The sequence below is a fragment of the Pipra filicauda genome, unplaced genomic scaffold, assembly GCF_003945595.2.
Source record: "Pipra filicauda isolate LSUMZ 115617 unplaced genomic scaffold, ASM394559v2 scaffold47_size6085603_pilon, whole genome shotgun sequence".
Taxonomy (NCBI): domain Eukaryota; kingdom Metazoa; phylum Chordata; class Aves; order Passeriformes; family Pipridae; genus Pipra; species Pipra filicauda.
In genome coordinates, this window is record NW_024104620.1 from 6,012,604 (window position 1) to 6,029,776 (window position 17,173).

Genomic DNA, 17,173 nt, shown 5'->3' on the forward strand with positions numbered 1-17,173 from the left:
TGGAAGGGAAAACTGACTCTAAACTGAATTTTTGCGGGCCGTGGGAAGCGCTGCCATGGCAACGCGGGACGCTCCCGGCCGGGGGAAGGCACCAGCCCGGCCATGGCGGGGCGGCCCCGCTGCGAACTGTGCGGGAGCCGCCCGGCCCCGCGGCTCTGCCCGCGCTGCCGCCTCGTCCGCTACTGGTGAGGGCACAGGGACGGGGCAGGAGGCAGCGATGGGACGCGGGAGGGAGACAGGGAGAAGGGCCAGGAGGCAGCTACGGGCCCGGGAGCAGCCCCAGGCCGGGGCTCGGGACGCGCAGAGAAGGCTCAGGATGAGACACGGGAGGCAGGAACGGGCACGGGACGAGGCTCAGGACACTGGGAGAGAGCCTGGGAGAAGGCTCAGGACAGCCAGGAGGCAGGATGAGGAGGCAGGGATTGGCCTCAGGATGGGGCCCAGGGCACCAGGAGAAAGGCCAGGATGGGAGCCAGGGGGAAGGACAGGACAGGGCAAGAGGCCAGGACTAGTCCCAGGATGAGGTGCTGGAGGTGGGGACAAAGCCCAGGAGGCAGAAACAGGCCTGGGACAAAGCAAGAGTCAGGGACCAGCCCAAGGACAAGGCTCAGGTCATACAGAAAAGGCCCAGGAGAAGGCTCAGGACATGAGGGGAAAGCCTGGGATAAGGCTCAGGACACTGGGAAAAAGCCCAGGATGAAACACAGGAAGCAGGAACAGATCCAGGAGAAGGCCCAGGACCCAGGGAGAAAGCCCAGGAGGCAGGATCAGGCCCAGACAGGGCAGGAGGCAGGGATTGGCCTCGGAGTGGGGCCCAGGACACCGGGAGAAGGGCCAGGATGAGGCCCAGGGGGCAGGACAGGACAGGGAAAGAGGCCAGGACTAGTCCCAGGATGAGGCACAGGACATGGGGAGAAAGGCCAGGATAAGGCTCAGGACACAGGGAGAAGGCCCAGGAAGCAGGAACAGGCCTGGGACATGGCAGGAGTCAGGGACCAGCCCCGGGATGGGGCTCAGGGCACACAGAGAAGGCCCAGGATGAGACACAGGAGGCAGAAACATGCCCAGAAGAATGCTCAGGATGTGAGGAGAAAGCCTGGGATAAGGCTCAGGACACTGGGAGAAGGCCCAGGATGAAACACAGGAGACAGGATCAGGCCTGGGACAGGGCACAGGACAGGGATAGTCCCACAGCAAGGCTCAGGACAGGGATAGTCCCACAGCAAGGCTCAGGACAGGGATAGTCCCACAGCAAGGCTCAGGACAGAGCCAGGATGAGGGGCTGGAGGCAGGAACAGCCCAGGACAAGGCTCAGGGCACAGGGAGAAGGCCCAGGATGAAACTGGGGAGGCAGGAACAGGCCCAGGACAAGGACCGAGAGCCAGGGACAAAGCCTGGGATGTGTCTGGGACACAGGCAAAAGGCAGGAATTGTCCCTGGGATGAGGCTCAGGACACAGGGACAGCCCCAGGACAAGGCCTGGGACACAGGGATGGAGCCAGGATGGCAGGGATGAGATCTGGGACAGAGCTCAGGAGGTGGGGACCAGACTGGTATGGAACCAGGGAGCCTGGAGAGGGTCCTGGATGGAACTGAGCAGGGAGGCAGCAGGAGCTGGAGTGGTCCTGCTCATGTGGAACATTCCTGCTCACTCCCAGCATCGGACAGGGAGCAAATCCAGGAGCTCTGGGGTGCCCCAAACATCCCCCCACGGCCCTTGGAGCAATCCCACAGGAACCCTGCTCCCACAGTGACCTGGGTTGGGTTGGTTGAGGGGGTTTTGTGTCCATAGGGACACAAATCCAGGGATTTGACTGTACCAGGAGTTCGGGGAGTGATTTAAATAAGGATTTTAACACCCAGCACCGGGTGGGCTTGGCAGGACAGAGCTGTGCCTCCATCTGGGAATATCATGTGCCCTGTGAGCAGCCCAAGGGCTGGGGTGAGGGGGATTCCTGTGGGGAGAGTCCAGAAGGCCCAGCAGGGGATAATCTTCCCTCCCACCATCTCCAAGACGGATAAAACTGGCTGTGCCCCCTTTGGCAGCGATGCCTCTCACCAGGGGGCCGACTGGAACAGCATCCACGAGAAGATCTGCCCCCTGCTCATCCCACCCCAGCCCTGCTTCCACTCAGAAAGAGCCAGAACACACGGCAAGGAGCAGCTGCTGAGGAGGCAGGTGGGTGCAGCAGAGCAAACACCACTTCAAAGTGCTCCAAGGGAGGTTAATTCCAGCTTCTCTCCCTCCACAAACTGGGCTCCACAGGCTCACCTGGGGTTTTCAGCCACACAGGAGCTTCCAAAGCAGCCTGGGCTGTCACTGCCCATTCCTATAAAACTGAGAGGAATCTGCTGCCTAAAGCAGAGCAGGACTTTTGCCTTCACCCCTTTAGAATTCCTCTCTCTGGATGCTCCCAGGAAAGGCAGCAGGCACCTCCTTGGGTGATTTGGTGCCTGATTGCAACTTGGGGGTTGTTTTTTCAAACAAAGCCTCAACAATGAGGGGAGTGGAAGCACCCTCTGTGTGATTCTGGAGCCTCCAGCCTTTTCCACAGCCCTCACTGCAAGTCCTGATCTTCCTGAGGCAGCACAACCCTGGCTCTCCTCCCTGGCCAGGTGGTCCATTTCCCTGGTTAGTCCAGGATCCTGCTTCTTCCAGGCTGAAGGGAGGGAATCCCCTTTCCTAGAGCAGGGGGGGGCAAAGAAATCAAGTCCCTTCCCTTTGTTTACCTGCCCAGCTTGGCCCTGGAATGCTCTTTCCCACTAAGTGCAGTCTTTTATCTCCCGTGCAGCCCCGGGGTAGGTGCAGATGTGCAGCTCCTGCCCAGCCCCGGTGGTTTGCAGCTCTTTTTCTCTCTGTTTGTGGGGTGGCAGGAGCTGCTGCCCCACCGTGTTGCTAAATCACCCCACCCAGGTGCATCTGCTCCTGAAAACCCTCCCCCTGGAAATAAATTCTTCCTCTGTAATTGCAGAACTCCTAGTCCTGGCGTAAAGGGGCAGCAGACTGAGCTGGGAACAATCCAGCCATTGAGAAGAACATCAGGGATTTGCCACGAGTTGTTATTATTATTGTGTTATTATTATAGGTGTTTCTGGCCCAGGTGTGGGGCTTTGGTGAGCAGCTCATTGCTGTTGTGTTTCTTGGGAGACTCCAGAAAGAGGAATTCTAAATTCAGTTCCAAAGGCTAGGAGGGGGAAGAGAATCTGTGAAGGCAAAAGTGCTGCTTGGGGAGAGCTCGTGACAGGCTTTGGGCAGCAGATTCCTCTGGGTTTTACAGGAACTGGGCAGTGACAGCCCAGGCTGGTTTGGAAACTCCTGTCTGGCTGAAAACCCCACGTGAGCCTGTGGAGCAAAGTCCACAGAAGGTGTGTCGGGCCAGCGTGGCCCAGAAAATGCCAAACCTCCTCAGTTCCAGGTTCTGCTGAAGTTGATCCTTTATAAGGTCTGCAGGGAAGGTTACAATCGGTGTCACAGGGGGTGTGGCAGGATTTTTTCCACCCAGAACTGCTTGAAGCTGTTCCGAGGAACTCCCCCTCTATTGAACCCTGTGGTTACATCAGCTCAAATCATCCCCTACACATCCCAAGAGCCACGTCAGTGCCAGCTGGAGGAAGTGCTCCTTGATTAACTGGAAGGTAATCAGCTGGGTTAATTAGGGGCAGGGAAAGCCAGCAGGAAGGGCTGGAGGAGGAGAAGGAGTTACTCTAGGTTGGGGTTCACCTGTCTCAGCCTGGGAAGGCAGGGACTGCAGACTGAGTCTCCTTCGAAGGAAAGACTTTAATGGGCCATTTAACAACCCTTAACAATGTCTGTTCTTTGACCTTTGTCTCCAGCCTGGTTAAATAAAATAGGTTCTGGGAACAGGATGTGCTGGGACACTTTGCCTTCCTTCTTTCTGAAGAAAGGAGGGAGACACTGGAAATCCCTCGGTGACCTGGTGGCTCTCCCAGAGAGAGGGAGAAGTGAGAAGAGGAAGAGAATGAGAAAGTGCCTTTGTGCCTTTGTGCCCAGCAGGGTTTGGGGCAGCCAGGCTGGGCCTGGCCTGGCTGAGAGGATCTGGGAAAGGGGGGAGGTTATTTAGTGCCCTGTCTCACTGGCTGCATCACATTCCTCTTCCAGAGCCAACAATATGCTTTAAAACGTTCTTCCCTGGGAGGGTGGGGAGGCCCTGGCACAGGTTGCCCAGAGAAGCTGTGGCTGCCCCTGGATCCCTGGAAGTGTCCAAGGCCAGATTGGATGGGGCTTAGAGTTACCTGGGCTAGTGGAAGGTGTTCCTGTCCATGGCAGGGAGTGGAATGAGATGAGTTTAAGGTCTCTCCCAACACAAACCTGTCTGGGATTCCATGAAAAAAGGCCTTTGGAGCTGAGGGGGAAAGCTCTGCAGTCTCATGATAACCAGAGGAAAAACCCAGTGCCCAGAGCCTGCCCGTGGGTTTGGTGGTTTTTTAATATTTCTGCTGCACTTCTCCCCCTCCTGCACGGTGTTTGTTTAGAAAACACAGAGCTCCAGCCCCAGCCAGAACACAGGGAAGCTTGGGCACATCCCAATGCCCAGTGGCTCCAGGAGCAGGGAGCCAGGAGTGAGGAGTTTCATTCTTATTCCTCGTCTGGGTTCCAGAGCTTTGTTGATAGAAATCTGCTGCTGTCAACGTTGCCTTGGGAGTGCCTGCAGCCAGCACCTCCAAACTGACAGAATTCCAAGTTTCTGTTTGGAAAAGAGCCTCACCTGCCTGTGTGATGTTGTGATGTCAGCTCCCCACAGCCCCTGGACATGGGAAAAGGTCCCAGAGGATCCAGCTCGGCAGAGCTCCGGCCACGGCGGCTGCAGGTTCGGCCTGAGCCGATGGGACCTTCCCTCCTCCCTAAATCCTCCTTTCTCCAGGCACACCAGGAGTTTGGGAGTGGATAATGGATGTGGCACTGAACCCTGAGCACATTCCCAACCCCCTGCTCCCACCTGGAGCAGAGCTGGGGTCCTTGGCCTCCCCAAGCCCCCCCAAAAATTGTGTGGGGGCAGTTCAGAGAAACCTCTAATTGCAGCTCACATGAAAAGAGCCCAAAATGAGCAGGGCTGGGGGAAAGGGGGGAAACCAGGCCAGGGACAAAGGGAATTATCCCCCTAGGGCTGTTCAGGTCAAAGGGAATGATCCAGTGATCCCCCCAGGGCTGTTCAGGTCAAAGGGAATGATCCAGTGATCCCCCCAGGGCTGTTCAGGTCAAAGGGAATGATCCAGTGATCCCCCCAGGGCTGTTCAGGTCAAAGGGAATGATCCAGTGATCCCCCCAGGGCTGTTCAGGTCAAAGGGAATGATCCAATGATCCCCCCAGGGCTGTTCAGGTCAAAGGGAATGATCCAATGATCCCCCCAGGGCTGTTCAGGTCAAAGGGAATGATCCAGTGATTCCCCCGGGGTTGTTCAGGGCCAAAGGGAATGGTCCCCCCCAGGCTTGGAACTGTGGTAGAAAATATTCAGGGCTCCAGGGCTCCTCTTGCCTCCTGCCCTTCCTCCACCTCCTGGAAGCTGTGCCAGAGTCCAACCCCCAGCTCTGCAGATGTTTCAGATAGTTCACTCTTGGGAAGCAGAGATGATCCCATTGACAAGGAGTAAAAAAAGGAATGATCCCGATCTCCAGCCCCTCCCAGATGCCAATCTGGGCTGTGCCCACGTACCAGGGCCCTGCTGGTTGCACCAGCCTGGCACAGATGGAAAAAGCAGCCTGAGAAATACCAGCTTTTCCTGCTGCTGCCCCGAGCATGTCCTGGCTTTCCCCTGGGCACCACGTGCTCCCTGGATACAGTTTGGGTTTCATAGAATCCCAGACTGGTTTGGGTTGGGAGGGACCTTAAAGACCATCATTCCAACCCCCTGCCATGGGCAGGGACACCTTCCACTGGCCCAGATTGCTCCAACCTGGCCTTGGACACTTCCAGGGATGGGGCAGCCACGGCTTCCCTGGAAAACCTTCTTTTTCCCTCTCCATATTCTGGTAGCTCAGGGATGGCTGTTATGTTTTCCAGCTCTTGGCAGGGGACTCTTGCTCTGGGCTGTGTTCTTTGAAGCTCTCATTTATCCAAACCAGTGTCTCTTTACCTCAGCCAGGATCTCCAGGAAACACTCCTGGGCTGTCCTGGAGCTTCCCTGTCCCTGAGCTGCTCCTTCACCTCTGGCATGACCCTCTCTGCCTCACTCTGAGCACTTGGAGCTCAGCAAAATGCCAAAGCCTGGCCTCCAGGAGCTCTGGGAATGGTTTCTCTGCCCAGCTTAGCCCCAGCTGGAGGCAGAAGGTAATAAAGAGGTGAAGTGGTATTTTCTGTGGTGCCTCACTGACTTACCAGGGCTCTCCTGCAGCTTCCCTGCCATCCCACTGCTTCCCAGGCAGCTTTCCTGACATCCTACTCCTTCCCAGACAGCTTCCCTCTCATCCCACTGCTTCCCAGCAGCCTTCCTGCCTCTCACTGCTTCCCAGCAGCTTTCCTGCAGCTCCACTGCTTCCCAGGGAGCTTCCCTGCCACCCCACTGCTTCCCAGGCAGTTTACCAGACAGCTTCCCTGCCATCCCACTGCTTCCCAGCAGCTTTCCTACCATTCCACTGCTTTCCAGGAAGCTTTCCTGCACCTCTACTGCTTCCCAGGCAGCTTTCCTGCCACTCCACTGGTTCCCAGGCAGCTTTTCTGATATCCCACTGCTTCACAGCAGCTTCCCTCCCATCCCGCTGCTTCCCAGGCAGCTTCCCTGCAACACCACTGGTGGGAAAAGCTGATGGAGAAGTGTTGGGAACTGGCTGGATGGGGCTTGGAGTAACCTGGTCTAGTGGAAGGTGTCCCTGCCCATGGTGGAACGAGATGGGCTTTAAGTCCTTCCCAGTCCAAACCTTTCTGGGGTTCTCCAAGGATCCTGGCTCTTTTGCCCTGTGAGGGCACAGCATCCACGCTCCTGGCAGGGAGCAGCATTTGGATGGAGATGTTTGTGGAGCTGGGGCTCACAGCAGATGCTGCAAAGGGTGAAAAGACCAAATGGTGTGGCCTGGCAGGAGCAGCAGAAGGCAGGGAGGAGCCAGACATGGATAAATACAGGACAACTTACAGGTTCTGACAACCAACCCAGACGCTGCTGCCCCGCAAACTCTGCTGGGGGATTTTGGATTTTGACCCGTTTCCAGCCTCTGCACCCAAAGCACCAGCCCAGAGCTGGCCAGGAGAGGGTGGGATGAAGCTGCACTCTGTGTGAGGAGCTCTCTCCTGGCTCCCCAGCTCTGGCAGCCGGAGCTGTGCCCGGCTGGCACCACCGGAGCTGCTCCACTGCCTCTGAGTCAGCCGCGTTCCCGGCAGGGCCCGGCGGAGCCCCTTTGTCTGATCTCTGCTCTGGTCTTGTGATGATCATTTTCTGTGCTTCACAGCTTTTATTGCTCAGCCTTATGAGCCCTTGTCAGGAGCAGTAAAGGATTCTTCATCCTGGAAGACACCACATGACCTACAGGGATGGCCAAAGCTGTTCCTGCTCGGAGCAGGAATGAAGCCAAGCTCTAATATGCTCTAATATGCTCTAATATGACAGCTTTAATGTCTGCCTATTAATTACAGCCACAAACTGCATTACAATCACTGCTTAGAGTCTGAAAACTTGATTTGAAAAGAAGGCTGTGCAATTGTAACCACTTGGGCTGGTGGAAAGTGTCCCTGCCCATGGCAGGGGATGGAATGAGATGGGCTTTAAAGTCCCTCCAACCAAACTAATCTGAGATTCTATGATTTTATTCCATGGCAGGGGGTGGAATGAGATGGGCTTTCAGGTCCCTTCAGCCCAAACCAGTCTGGGATTCCATGATTTTATTCCTCTGCAGGGGATGAATGAGATGGGCCTTAAGTTCCCTCCAAGCCTAACCAGTCTGGGATTCCATGATTTTATTCCATGGCAGGGAGTGGAACAGGATGGGCCTTAAGTTCCCTCCAAGCCTAACCAGTCTGGGATTCCATGATTTTATTCCATGGCAGGGGATGGAACAAGACGGATTTTCAGGTCGCTCCAACCCAAACCGGCGATTCTGTGATTTTTCTCTCTCCTCTTTTCTCCCTCTGCCCTGCCCTGTGTTTCCCTGCAGAAGTCCATCGTGGAGGTGGCTGTCAGTGCTGCCCAGAGGTTCCTTTGGGAAGGGAAGGCCCTGGAAGCCCTCCCTGCAGCCCTGCAGGCCCTTCGCTTCAGCGCCCGCGTGTTCGGCTGGAGCTCCGTGCAACTGGTGCCTGTTTATCTCCTCCTGGCCGAGGCCTCCACGGGTGAGCATTGTCTGGATCCAACCCCTGGCAAGGGCAAGGCCTCCTGGGGGTCAGGTTTCTGGTTTCCTTTTCCCATTTATCAGGGAAGGGCCGGCTCTGTGCCCTGCTCTGCCTCAAGGACGTTGCGGGGAGATTTGAGAAGTGCCAAACACACACACACCCTCCTCACACCCCCTTTCTGTGGGGCTGGGGAAGAGAATCAATGAAAGCAACTGGAATTTTCGCTCCCTCTCCTCCAATTCCCACAAGAGAAGCCGAATGAAAGTCTGCTCTTTGCTTCTGTGACCTCGGATGACTCTCTGAAGCATCACATTCCCGAGGGTGCTTGGCTGTGCTTTTTATCTCAGGGAGCGTTTTTTCTGAGGCCGCTGCACCCCAGGAACGCCCCGGTCCATTCACAAATCCTGCTCTGCCTGAGCAGAGCTTTTCCTCATTGTGTGCTTTGGAAAACACAGCAAATTAGGGCATGGGAGCTGCTCTGCTCCATGGGCAAAGGGCTGAGGGCTCCATGTAAATCACTGCCATTCCAGGAACACACAATGCCCTGCTGGCAGAGCGGGGCTGGCTCAGGGCTCGTCCTAAATGCTGTGGTGAGAGCAGGGGAAAAAAATTCCTATGAGTAATTGCAGTGTGACAGCGTGCGAGTCATGGAGTGAACCTGTTTGGGAAACGTGTCCCAGAGATCCTCAGGGCAATAAACCCTCTGGAGAGCCTGGGAGAGCTGGGAGGGTTCAGCCTGGGGAAGGGAAACTCCAGGGAGACCTGAGAGCCCTTTCCAGTGGCTCCAAGAGAGCTGGAGAGGGATTTGGGACAAGGGATGGAGGGACAGGACAAGGGGGAATGGTTTTAAGCTGAAAGAGAGTTGATCTAGACTGGGATATTGGGAAGGAATTCCTGGCTGTGAGGGTGGGCAGGCCCTGGCACAGGTTGCCCAGAGAAGCTGTGGCTGCCCCATCCCTGGAAGTGTCCAAGGCCAGGTTGGACGGGGCTTGGAGCAATCTGGGCTAGTAGAAGGTGTCCCTGCCCATGGCAGGGGTGGGACTGAGTGGGATTTAAGGTCCTTCCCAACCTAAAACATCCTGGAATTCTGGAATTTTATTCCATGGCAGGGAGTGGAATGAGTTTTAAGGTCCCTCCAACCCAAACCATCCTGGGATTCTGTGGTTTCTGGCTCCTCTTGTAGCTCTTGACCCTCAGCCTGGGTGTAAATGAGCCTTTGGCCACATGGGCAGCTCAGGAGCACACGGGAGAGAAGTGGGGAATCCCCAGACTCCATCTCCACATGGAACTACCCAAAGGGACAGCAGGCAGGATCCTCTGGCTTTCCAGATTAAAAAAATGCTCTTTATCCTTCTTATCTCCCTGCTCTTTTCCACATGTCATTCCAGGCACTGGGAATCTCCGACAGGCATCCAAGTACCTCTCTGAGGCCGAGTGGATCGTCCTGCAGAGCCCAGAGTGCCCTGCTGCTGTCCAGTCCAGGTTACACCGTGGGCTGGGGCTGTTCTGTATCGCTCAAGGAAACCTTGACCAGGCTTTGTATCACCTGTCCACTGATGTGAGTCCCCCAAAATACAGGAACACCTTGGAGTTGATTCCTTCCCTCCTCCCGGGTTGATGTGGAAACCCCAGCAGGCAAATATGGGATCCTGAGAGGGTTCACATCCCGAAAACCTGAACTGGATGGATCTAAGACACCGGTGTGTCCATGTGGGAGCCAAAGCTGGGTTTTACCAGTTATCCCTCTTCCTGTGAAGTGATAGAGAACCATGGAATCACTGAGGTTGGAAAACCCCTCTGAGATCAGCGAGTCCAACCATTCCCCCAGCACTGCCAGGCCCACCACTAACCCACGTCCCCAAGTGCCCCATCCACGGGTTCTTTGAACACTTCCAGGGGTGGGGACTCCACCACTGCCCTGCACAGCCTGTGCCAGTGCCTGACCACCCTTTCTGTGAAGGAATTTTCCTTCATATCCAATCTGACCCTCCCCTGGCACAGCTTGAGGCCGTTTCATCCTGTCCCTTGTTCCCTGGGAGCAGAGCCTGATCCCCCCCCCAGCTCCCCCCTCCTGTCAGGGAGTTGCAGAGAGTGAGAAGGTCCCCCCTGAGCCTCCTTTTCTCCAGGCTGAGCCCCCCCAGCTCCCTCAGCCACTCCTTGTCTCATTCCTTGTCACATTCCTCGTGTCCTTGTCACATTCCTTCTCTCCCTTTAAATTTTTCCATCAGCTTTGCTGAGATGCCCAGACATTCCTGCCTCAAACTCATATTGTCACCTCTTATCCCACAGATAATTTATATTTTGGCTGTTATTTCCCTCAATACTTTCCCAGATCTTCAGCCAACATTTAATTAATGCCTCATTTAACTCTTTCAGTATCTGGTTCAATCACCCAATTCCAGGGTTGAATTTCCCCAATTCAACCTTTTGAGCCACAAGAACAGTTTGTTACATTGGAAGTGGGGGTTGCCAGCTGTGTTCCTGGGGATGCTTTGCCTGCCATTTGATCCTCCAAAGCCAGATGAACTTCTCCACATCCTATTTCTGTCCCGTGGTGACTAAATTTATCCTGTGCCGAGTGATGGCTCCCCACTCCTGGGGAATTTGATAGTGGCTTTGTGTGGGTGGCAGGGATGAGGGCCAAGAATCAGACCCTTTCCATTCTAACAGACACAACCCAGTCTTTTCTTACGCTACAAACCCTTTGGGAATTCAAGATTCCCACAAAGGGAAGCTCGGGACATTCCCCAAATCCCTTTTTGTTTTGAAGATTCCTCAATGTGCTGCCTGAAAAGGCACCAGGTAATGAGGTTTTTTGCTCTTAGCAAGTGGCTGTCCCAGGTTGGAGCAGCCCAGGAGCTGCTGGGACCTTTGGCTGCGTGTCCAGGATCTGCTGAGAGTCACACGCCGGCTCAGAATAGCTGGAATGCACCAGTGCCTTCCCAATCCCAGCCCCAGGGGCTCCAGCAGGGCTGGGAAGGCAGCAGGGTGGCACCTGGGAGAGGTGGGACGGGCACAGGGGTGAGGAGAGGTGGGAAACCTGCCCTGGATTGAGGGGAACACGTTCCAGAGGTTCCTCTGGCCCAGGAAAAGGCGGGCTTGGGATGTTGCATTCCCTTGGCTTGACCTCAAAATGCAGCTTATTCTTATGGATAACCCCAAAATGCAGCTTTTTAGGACCTGATTCCTTAGGAGAAACCCCAAAATGCAGCTTTTAGGACCTGATTCCTTAGGAGAAACCCCAAAATGCAGCTTTTAGGACCTGATTCTTGTCGATAACCCCAAAATGCAGCTTTTAGGACCTGATTCTTATGGATAACCCCAAAATGCAGCTTTTTAGGACCTCATTCCTCTGGATAAACACCAAATGCAGCTTCTTAGGACCTGATTCCTGTGGATAAACCCCAAATACAGCTTTTATACCTCATTCATTTGTACAACCCCCAAATACAATTTTTGGTACCTCATTCCTTTACAGAACCCTCAAATACAGCTTTTTATACCTCATTCCTATGGTTCAGCCTCAAAATATGGCTTTTTAGTACTTCATCCATTTGTACAACCCCCAAATACAGTTTTTGATACCTCAATCCTTTACAGAACCACAAATACAGTTTTTATTCCTCATTGCTTTACAGAACCCCCAAACACCTTTTTAGTACCTCATTCCTATGGATAAACCCCAAAATGCAGCTTTTTGATATCTCATCCCTATGGATAGCCCCAAAATACAGAGGTTTACACCTCATTCCTATGGATCAACCCCAAAACACACCCTTTTAGTACCTCACTCCTATGATAAACCCCAAAATCCAGTTTTTTAATACCTCATTCCTCTACATAACCCAAAATACGGCTTTTTATATCTGTCTCCTATGGATAACCCCCCCAAAATCCAACTTTTTAGTACCCCCTTCCTCTCCACAAACCCCAAAATCCAGTTTTTAGCACCACACTTTCCAATCCCAACCAGGTACAACCGACCCCTCACAACATAACAAAACCTGAGCACCTGCAACATCATTAATCCATAAGGAAAAACTTTTCAGCTTTGGCATGAACATTAAACTTCTGGGGTTTATTTTTTTTGGTGTTTAATATTGATTTCAGGTTTATCTTGCTACTTCTGCCTTTGGAGTGGACTCCATTGAGGTCTCTGGGGGGTATTTCCACATGGCCAACATTTTCTTCCGCCGGAATAAAGTGGATGTGGCAAACTCACTCTACACTGAGGTTGGTAGAACCAAAATCCATCATTCCTCAGGTTTTTTGGGGGCTCTTTCCGATGTTTTCCCAACTTTTAATCAATATGCTGGTGACCATAACAACTTTTTAAGCTCAGTCTCAGAAACCCTTTTCATACTTAAATAATTCTACGAGTTAAAAGCAGGAGACTTTAATCCTGTGCTCAGGGTTGTTAATTAAAATGTCTTCAGTTTGGGCAGCCAAATACCTGTCAAAAAGCAGCTTTGCCTTCAAATTCCCTGTGCCAGAGGTTAAAGGAGAGAGGGTCTCCAAGGAGGTTCCAAAGCCAGTGAAGGGCAGGACACAAACCACCTAAAATTAACGCTGGGAATCAATGAAAAGTCACACTGATAAAAGATTCTCAGAATGGACTGATCAAGAGAGGAAAGTAATAATTATCTAACTGATTTAATAACTGAATTATCTAATTGATAATTATCTAACTGAATTATCTAATTACCTAATTGATTTAATAACTGGGGGGAGGGGAGAGGGGAAATGAGCTTTCGTTTGTTTAGAGCGATTTTTGTGGAAGCCAAGCTTTGGGAGCTGCACAATCCACCCCCAAACTTTACTTTTGGTGAATATTTTGGTTGGATTGGTTCAAGTTTGGTTAAAAGCAGTGCTCAGGTGGAGAACTGAGGTCCCAGCTGGGGCCGTGTGGGAGAAGCTGGAGCGATCCCGACGTGGAACATCCGTGGCTCAGTGACCCGCCGGCACGCGGAGAGGCCGTGCCCGAGACATTGTTTGGAGAACAAGGAATACCAGGTACCCACACAAGTGAAATAATTCCTGTGCTTCCTGCCAGGTGACCAGGCTGTGGCATTCCTGGCTGCTGAGCTCACTGCAGGAGCACCAGGGACGGCTCCGGCGGCTCCGGGCCCACGCCGAGGCGGCTCCGTGGGCTGACGACGAGGAGGTGGCCGAGGACGGCATGAGTAAGAGCTGCTGTTGCCCCAGAACCACTTGGAAAGTGGGGGTTGGAAGAGCCTGTGCACCCTGCAGATCATGTTGGCAGTGTTAGGGTTGGTGTGGCATTCCCAGAGCCCGATTTCAGCGGGAGCTCCGGGTGTTTCGGGTGTTGCTGTTCAGTGGGTTGTGCCACGAGGCACCTTCAGGAATGAGGGTTTTCCACAGAGGCACAGCAGCTTTGCCCTCTCTGTCCACACACTCCCTTTCACAGCACCCTTGGCAGTGACTGCAGCAAGATTTTGCCTTTCAGGATTTGATTCCACTTCATAGAATCATGGAATCATTTGAGTTGGAAAAGACCTTTAAGATCACCGAGCCCAACCATTTCCCCAGCACTGCCACGTTCACCCCTAACCCATGTCCTCAAGTGCCACATCCACACATTTCCTGCACACTTCCAGAGGTGATGGCTCCACCAGCTCCCTGGACAGCCTGTTCCAAATCTTTACATGTCTTTCCATGGCAAGTTTTTTCCTAATATCCAATCTAAACCTCCCCTGGTGCAACTCGAGACTTGAACATTCTCATTTCTCTGCAGCTCCTTCGTCTCCCTTTAATAATGGAGGTGACACTTCCCCTCCTTTAGGTGGGGTTACAGCTCTCTCCTGGAGCAGCAGAGAGCTGCTCCATGGAAGAGCCTGTCCTGATAATTGGGTGTGTTATCAGGAGAATATTCACGGGAAAGAGGCTGGGGGGTCTCTCAGAGGGACATAAATGTGCCTAAAGCATTAATGAGCCTGGTACTACTCCAAGCTCCACTGAAGCCAGAGCAGACAGTGGGGTTTGTCTCCTTTCTCCCATCTGTGCTAACTAGGATATTGGCAGGGAAGGGAATTTCTATCCCTGGAAGTGTCCAAGGCCAGATTGGAGAGGACTTGGAGCGACCTGGTCTGGTGGAACGGAAGGAGCTTTAAGGTTCCTCCCAACCCAAACCAGTCTGGGATCCTGTGCTTCTAGGAGGAACATTTCTGTGAATCCCATTTCCTGGCATTGTCTCCATCAGGAGTTCCCAAAGAAGGAACCACACCAAGGCAGGGCTACAGGAGACTGTCTTTGTTGTGACAGGAGTAGGAAAATTGTTCTCTCCTGCAGTTTTTGTGACTCCACATCCTCACTAAAGGCTGATCGACACAATCACTGGCAGATGAAAAGAGTTCTCTTCCTGGGCATGGAATGTGCATGGAGCTGGGATCATGGCATCACAGAGTCTCAGAGTGCTTTGGGTTGGGAGGGACCTTAAAGCTCATCCCATCCCACCCCCTGCCATGGGCAGGGACACCTTCCACTAGCCCAGGTTGCTCCAAGCCCAACCTGCCCTTGGACACTTCCAGGGGCAGCCACCGCTGTGCCAGGCCCTCAGCACCCTCAGACTGCGTTGATGTTTGTAGTAGAAACGCTCTGATGTCTGGAAGAGCTAACTGGGCAGTTTGGAATGTGTTCCCTCGCCCAAACCCACCCATCCAACGGGATGTTTCCGTTCCCGCGCAGCCGAAGCCCAGGGGGAAGAAGCGAGGCGGGTGCTGCAGGCCCTGCTGGGGGTCAGGGAGAAGCAGCAGCTCCCCGAGGAAACAGCCCGAGTCCTGCACGCCCTGGCCGTGCTCCACTACCTGGACCTGGATTTGGAAAAGGTGAGTTGTGGCTGGAAGGGTTGGCCAAGTGTTTTTGGGGGTCACTCCATCTCCTGGAACACTCGTTCCCATGGGACATCTCCCGAGCCCGTGAGAGGGGGACAGAGCGTGGAGCTGCCTCAGAGACCTGCACGTGGTGGCTTCAAAGGAGTGGCTTAGGTGGGATACTGGGGGGGAAATTCTTCCCTGAGGCCCTGGCACGGGTTGCCCAGAGAAGCTGTGGCTGCCCCAGCCCTGGGAACGTCCCAGGCCAGGTTGGACAGGGCCTGGAGCAACCTGGGCTGGTGGAAGGTGTCCCTGCCCATGGCAGGGGTGGAACTGGATCATCTTTAAGGTCTCTCCCAAGCCAACCACTCAGGGATTCTGTGACCTGCATCCTGACAGGGCTGACAATCCCTCTGGAGCTGTTTTGCTCTCTGCCATCCACGGCAGGTCCTGCAGTTCTCCACATGTCCCGTGTTCATCCTGTCCCTGGGCCATCCTGGCAGTGTCACTGCCTGTCACAGGCTGCCTTTAGGCATCAGGTGAGGTGTCACACAGGACATGGGCCTCCCACTCCAGACTCCTCTGAGTTCAAGGTTGGCTCTACTGCAGCCTGTAAATCAGTTTAGAATTCGCACCCCAGTATTTTTCTGGCTGAAAGTTCCAAAGGTTCCAGGCTGTGCCTTACCAAGAACTGATTTTGAGGAAGTGCTGAGCAGAAACCATCTGGAAATCAGGCCCCTCTATTCAGACTCAGCTCAAAAACCCTGAGTTTCTCCTGCCTGTGTTTTGGGAAATGAAAATACAGATGGTGCAAAACACTGTGTTGAAATATTAATGTTCTCTTCATTGTCTCAGAGAAAGCCACAGCCATGGGAGTGTTTGGAAGACACCAGGAAACAAATTCAAATTAGAAAGAAGACAAAGCTTTATAATTGTGGGAATGTCTAATCCCTAGAAGAGCTACCAAGGGAAATGATTTAGTTCCTTGTTGAGGAAAATGAGGGATTTAGTTCAGACTGAGTCAATACAGCTGATTTTTTTTTCCCTGAAAGAGCTTTGGGAATGTTCAGATGAGCTGCATTAGGTGGGAGGTGATGTCTGGGATGGGGGGCTGGGGTCAATAATCTCTTCTGTCTGCACCACTGGATCCTAAATATGAGATCTGGCAGCTTTAGGCTCTCCTGTAAAGCAGCTTGTACAGGTCACCTCGAAAAGGGAGCCTGGATCTGCTCCAGGCTGCTCCTCCACTGAACCTGGGCAGGTATTTCCCCGTGAGAAAAGGCAGATTCCTGACAATCCCTGTGTGTTCCTTCTGTCCCATTCCAGGCCCGGGAGGTGGGGATGAAAGCCTTCGACCTGGCCAAAGAGCTGCCCCAGCAAGAGTCTCTAGAAACCATTGGTCACCTGTTGGAGCTGATTAATGCCAACTTTTCCCACACAAAATAAGAACTGGCTCTGCCAGATCCAGGTGTTTGGCCAGGTTATCTCTTCCCAGGTTCCTGGACACCACGAGCGTCAAGAGCCCTCCCTCCTTCCCGCTGCTGCCTCTTCCCAGCTGTCTTTCCTTGGCTGTCCCAAACTCTTTGGAAAGTAAACACTTGGGTCTGAGTTAACCTTCGTGTGCTGCTCCACCTCTGGGAGCTGTCAGGGTGACAAACAAAGGCCCCCCCAGCACGCCATGAATAAATCATTGTCGGCCGGGCTGTGAATGAGCAAACAGCCTCTCACGGCCTCACCTGGGCTGGCCAGGAGCCAAGAGCAGCTCAGGTGTGTTTGTTACTGGTTTCCTGGCTTTGCCTTCCAGTTTGGTGAGGGAGATGCCATGGAGGGATAGGGGAGGGACACAGGGTGGGCACCTGCTCCCAGGGAACCTGGTTGACGGGGTCTGCAGGTCTCTGCAGAGCCCCTTCCATCTCCAAACCAGTTTTACTTGAATCCCAGGCTGGTTTGGGGTGGAAGGGACCTTAAAGCTCATCCAGTTCCACCCTGGACACCTTCCACTGGACCAGGCTGCTCAGAGTTTCCTCTTTCTGCAGAGCTTTGAGGACTTTCATAACTCTGGGCACTGAGG

The 17,173-nt window shown here is 53.7% G+C and overlaps 1 protein-coding gene across 2 annotated transcripts; it reads left to right on the forward strand.

Moving 5' to 3' along the window:
* Positions 1-79: 79 nt before the first annotated feature.
* On the forward strand, positions 80-16,715 carry ZMYND12 (zinc finger MYND-type containing 12). 2 transcript variants are annotated; one of them, XM_027711802.2, is made up of 8 exons: positions 80-185; positions 2,047-2,179; positions 8,101-8,272; positions 9,661-9,830; positions 12,383-12,505; positions 13,326-13,455; positions 14,978-15,117; positions 16,429-16,715. In XM_027711802.2, the coding sequence occupies exons 1-8, from the start codon at positions 103-105 to the stop codon at positions 16,546-16,548; spliced, it is 1,071 nt and encodes a 356-aa protein (XP_027567603.1). In that variant the 5' UTR covers positions 80-102; the 3' UTR covers positions 16,549-16,715. The 2 variants fall into 2 exon arrangements, with proteins under 2 accessions (XP_027567603.1, XP_039242298.1); XM_039386364.1 differs by lacking the exon at positions 16,429-16,715 and adding an exon at positions 15,958-16,116.
* Positions 16,716-17,173: the final 458 nt, after the last annotated feature.

What these genes read in the sequence shown, in the direction of transcription:
- ZMYND12 (XM_027711802.2), top strand. Translation starts at nt 103, where the DNA reads ATGGCGGGGCGGCCCCGCTGCGAACTGTGCGGGAGCCGCCCGGCCCCG. An exon ending in AGCAGCTGCTGAGGAGGCAG is followed by an intron (nt 2,180 to 8,100) that starts GTGGGTGCAGCA and finishes GTTTCCCTGCAG; the next exon opens with AAGTCCATCGTGGAGGTGGC. An exon ending in GGTGGCCGAGGACGGCATGA is followed by an intron (nt 13,456 to 14,977) that starts GTAAGAGCTGCT and finishes GTTCCCGCGCAG; the next exon opens with CCGAAGCCCAGGGGGAAGAA.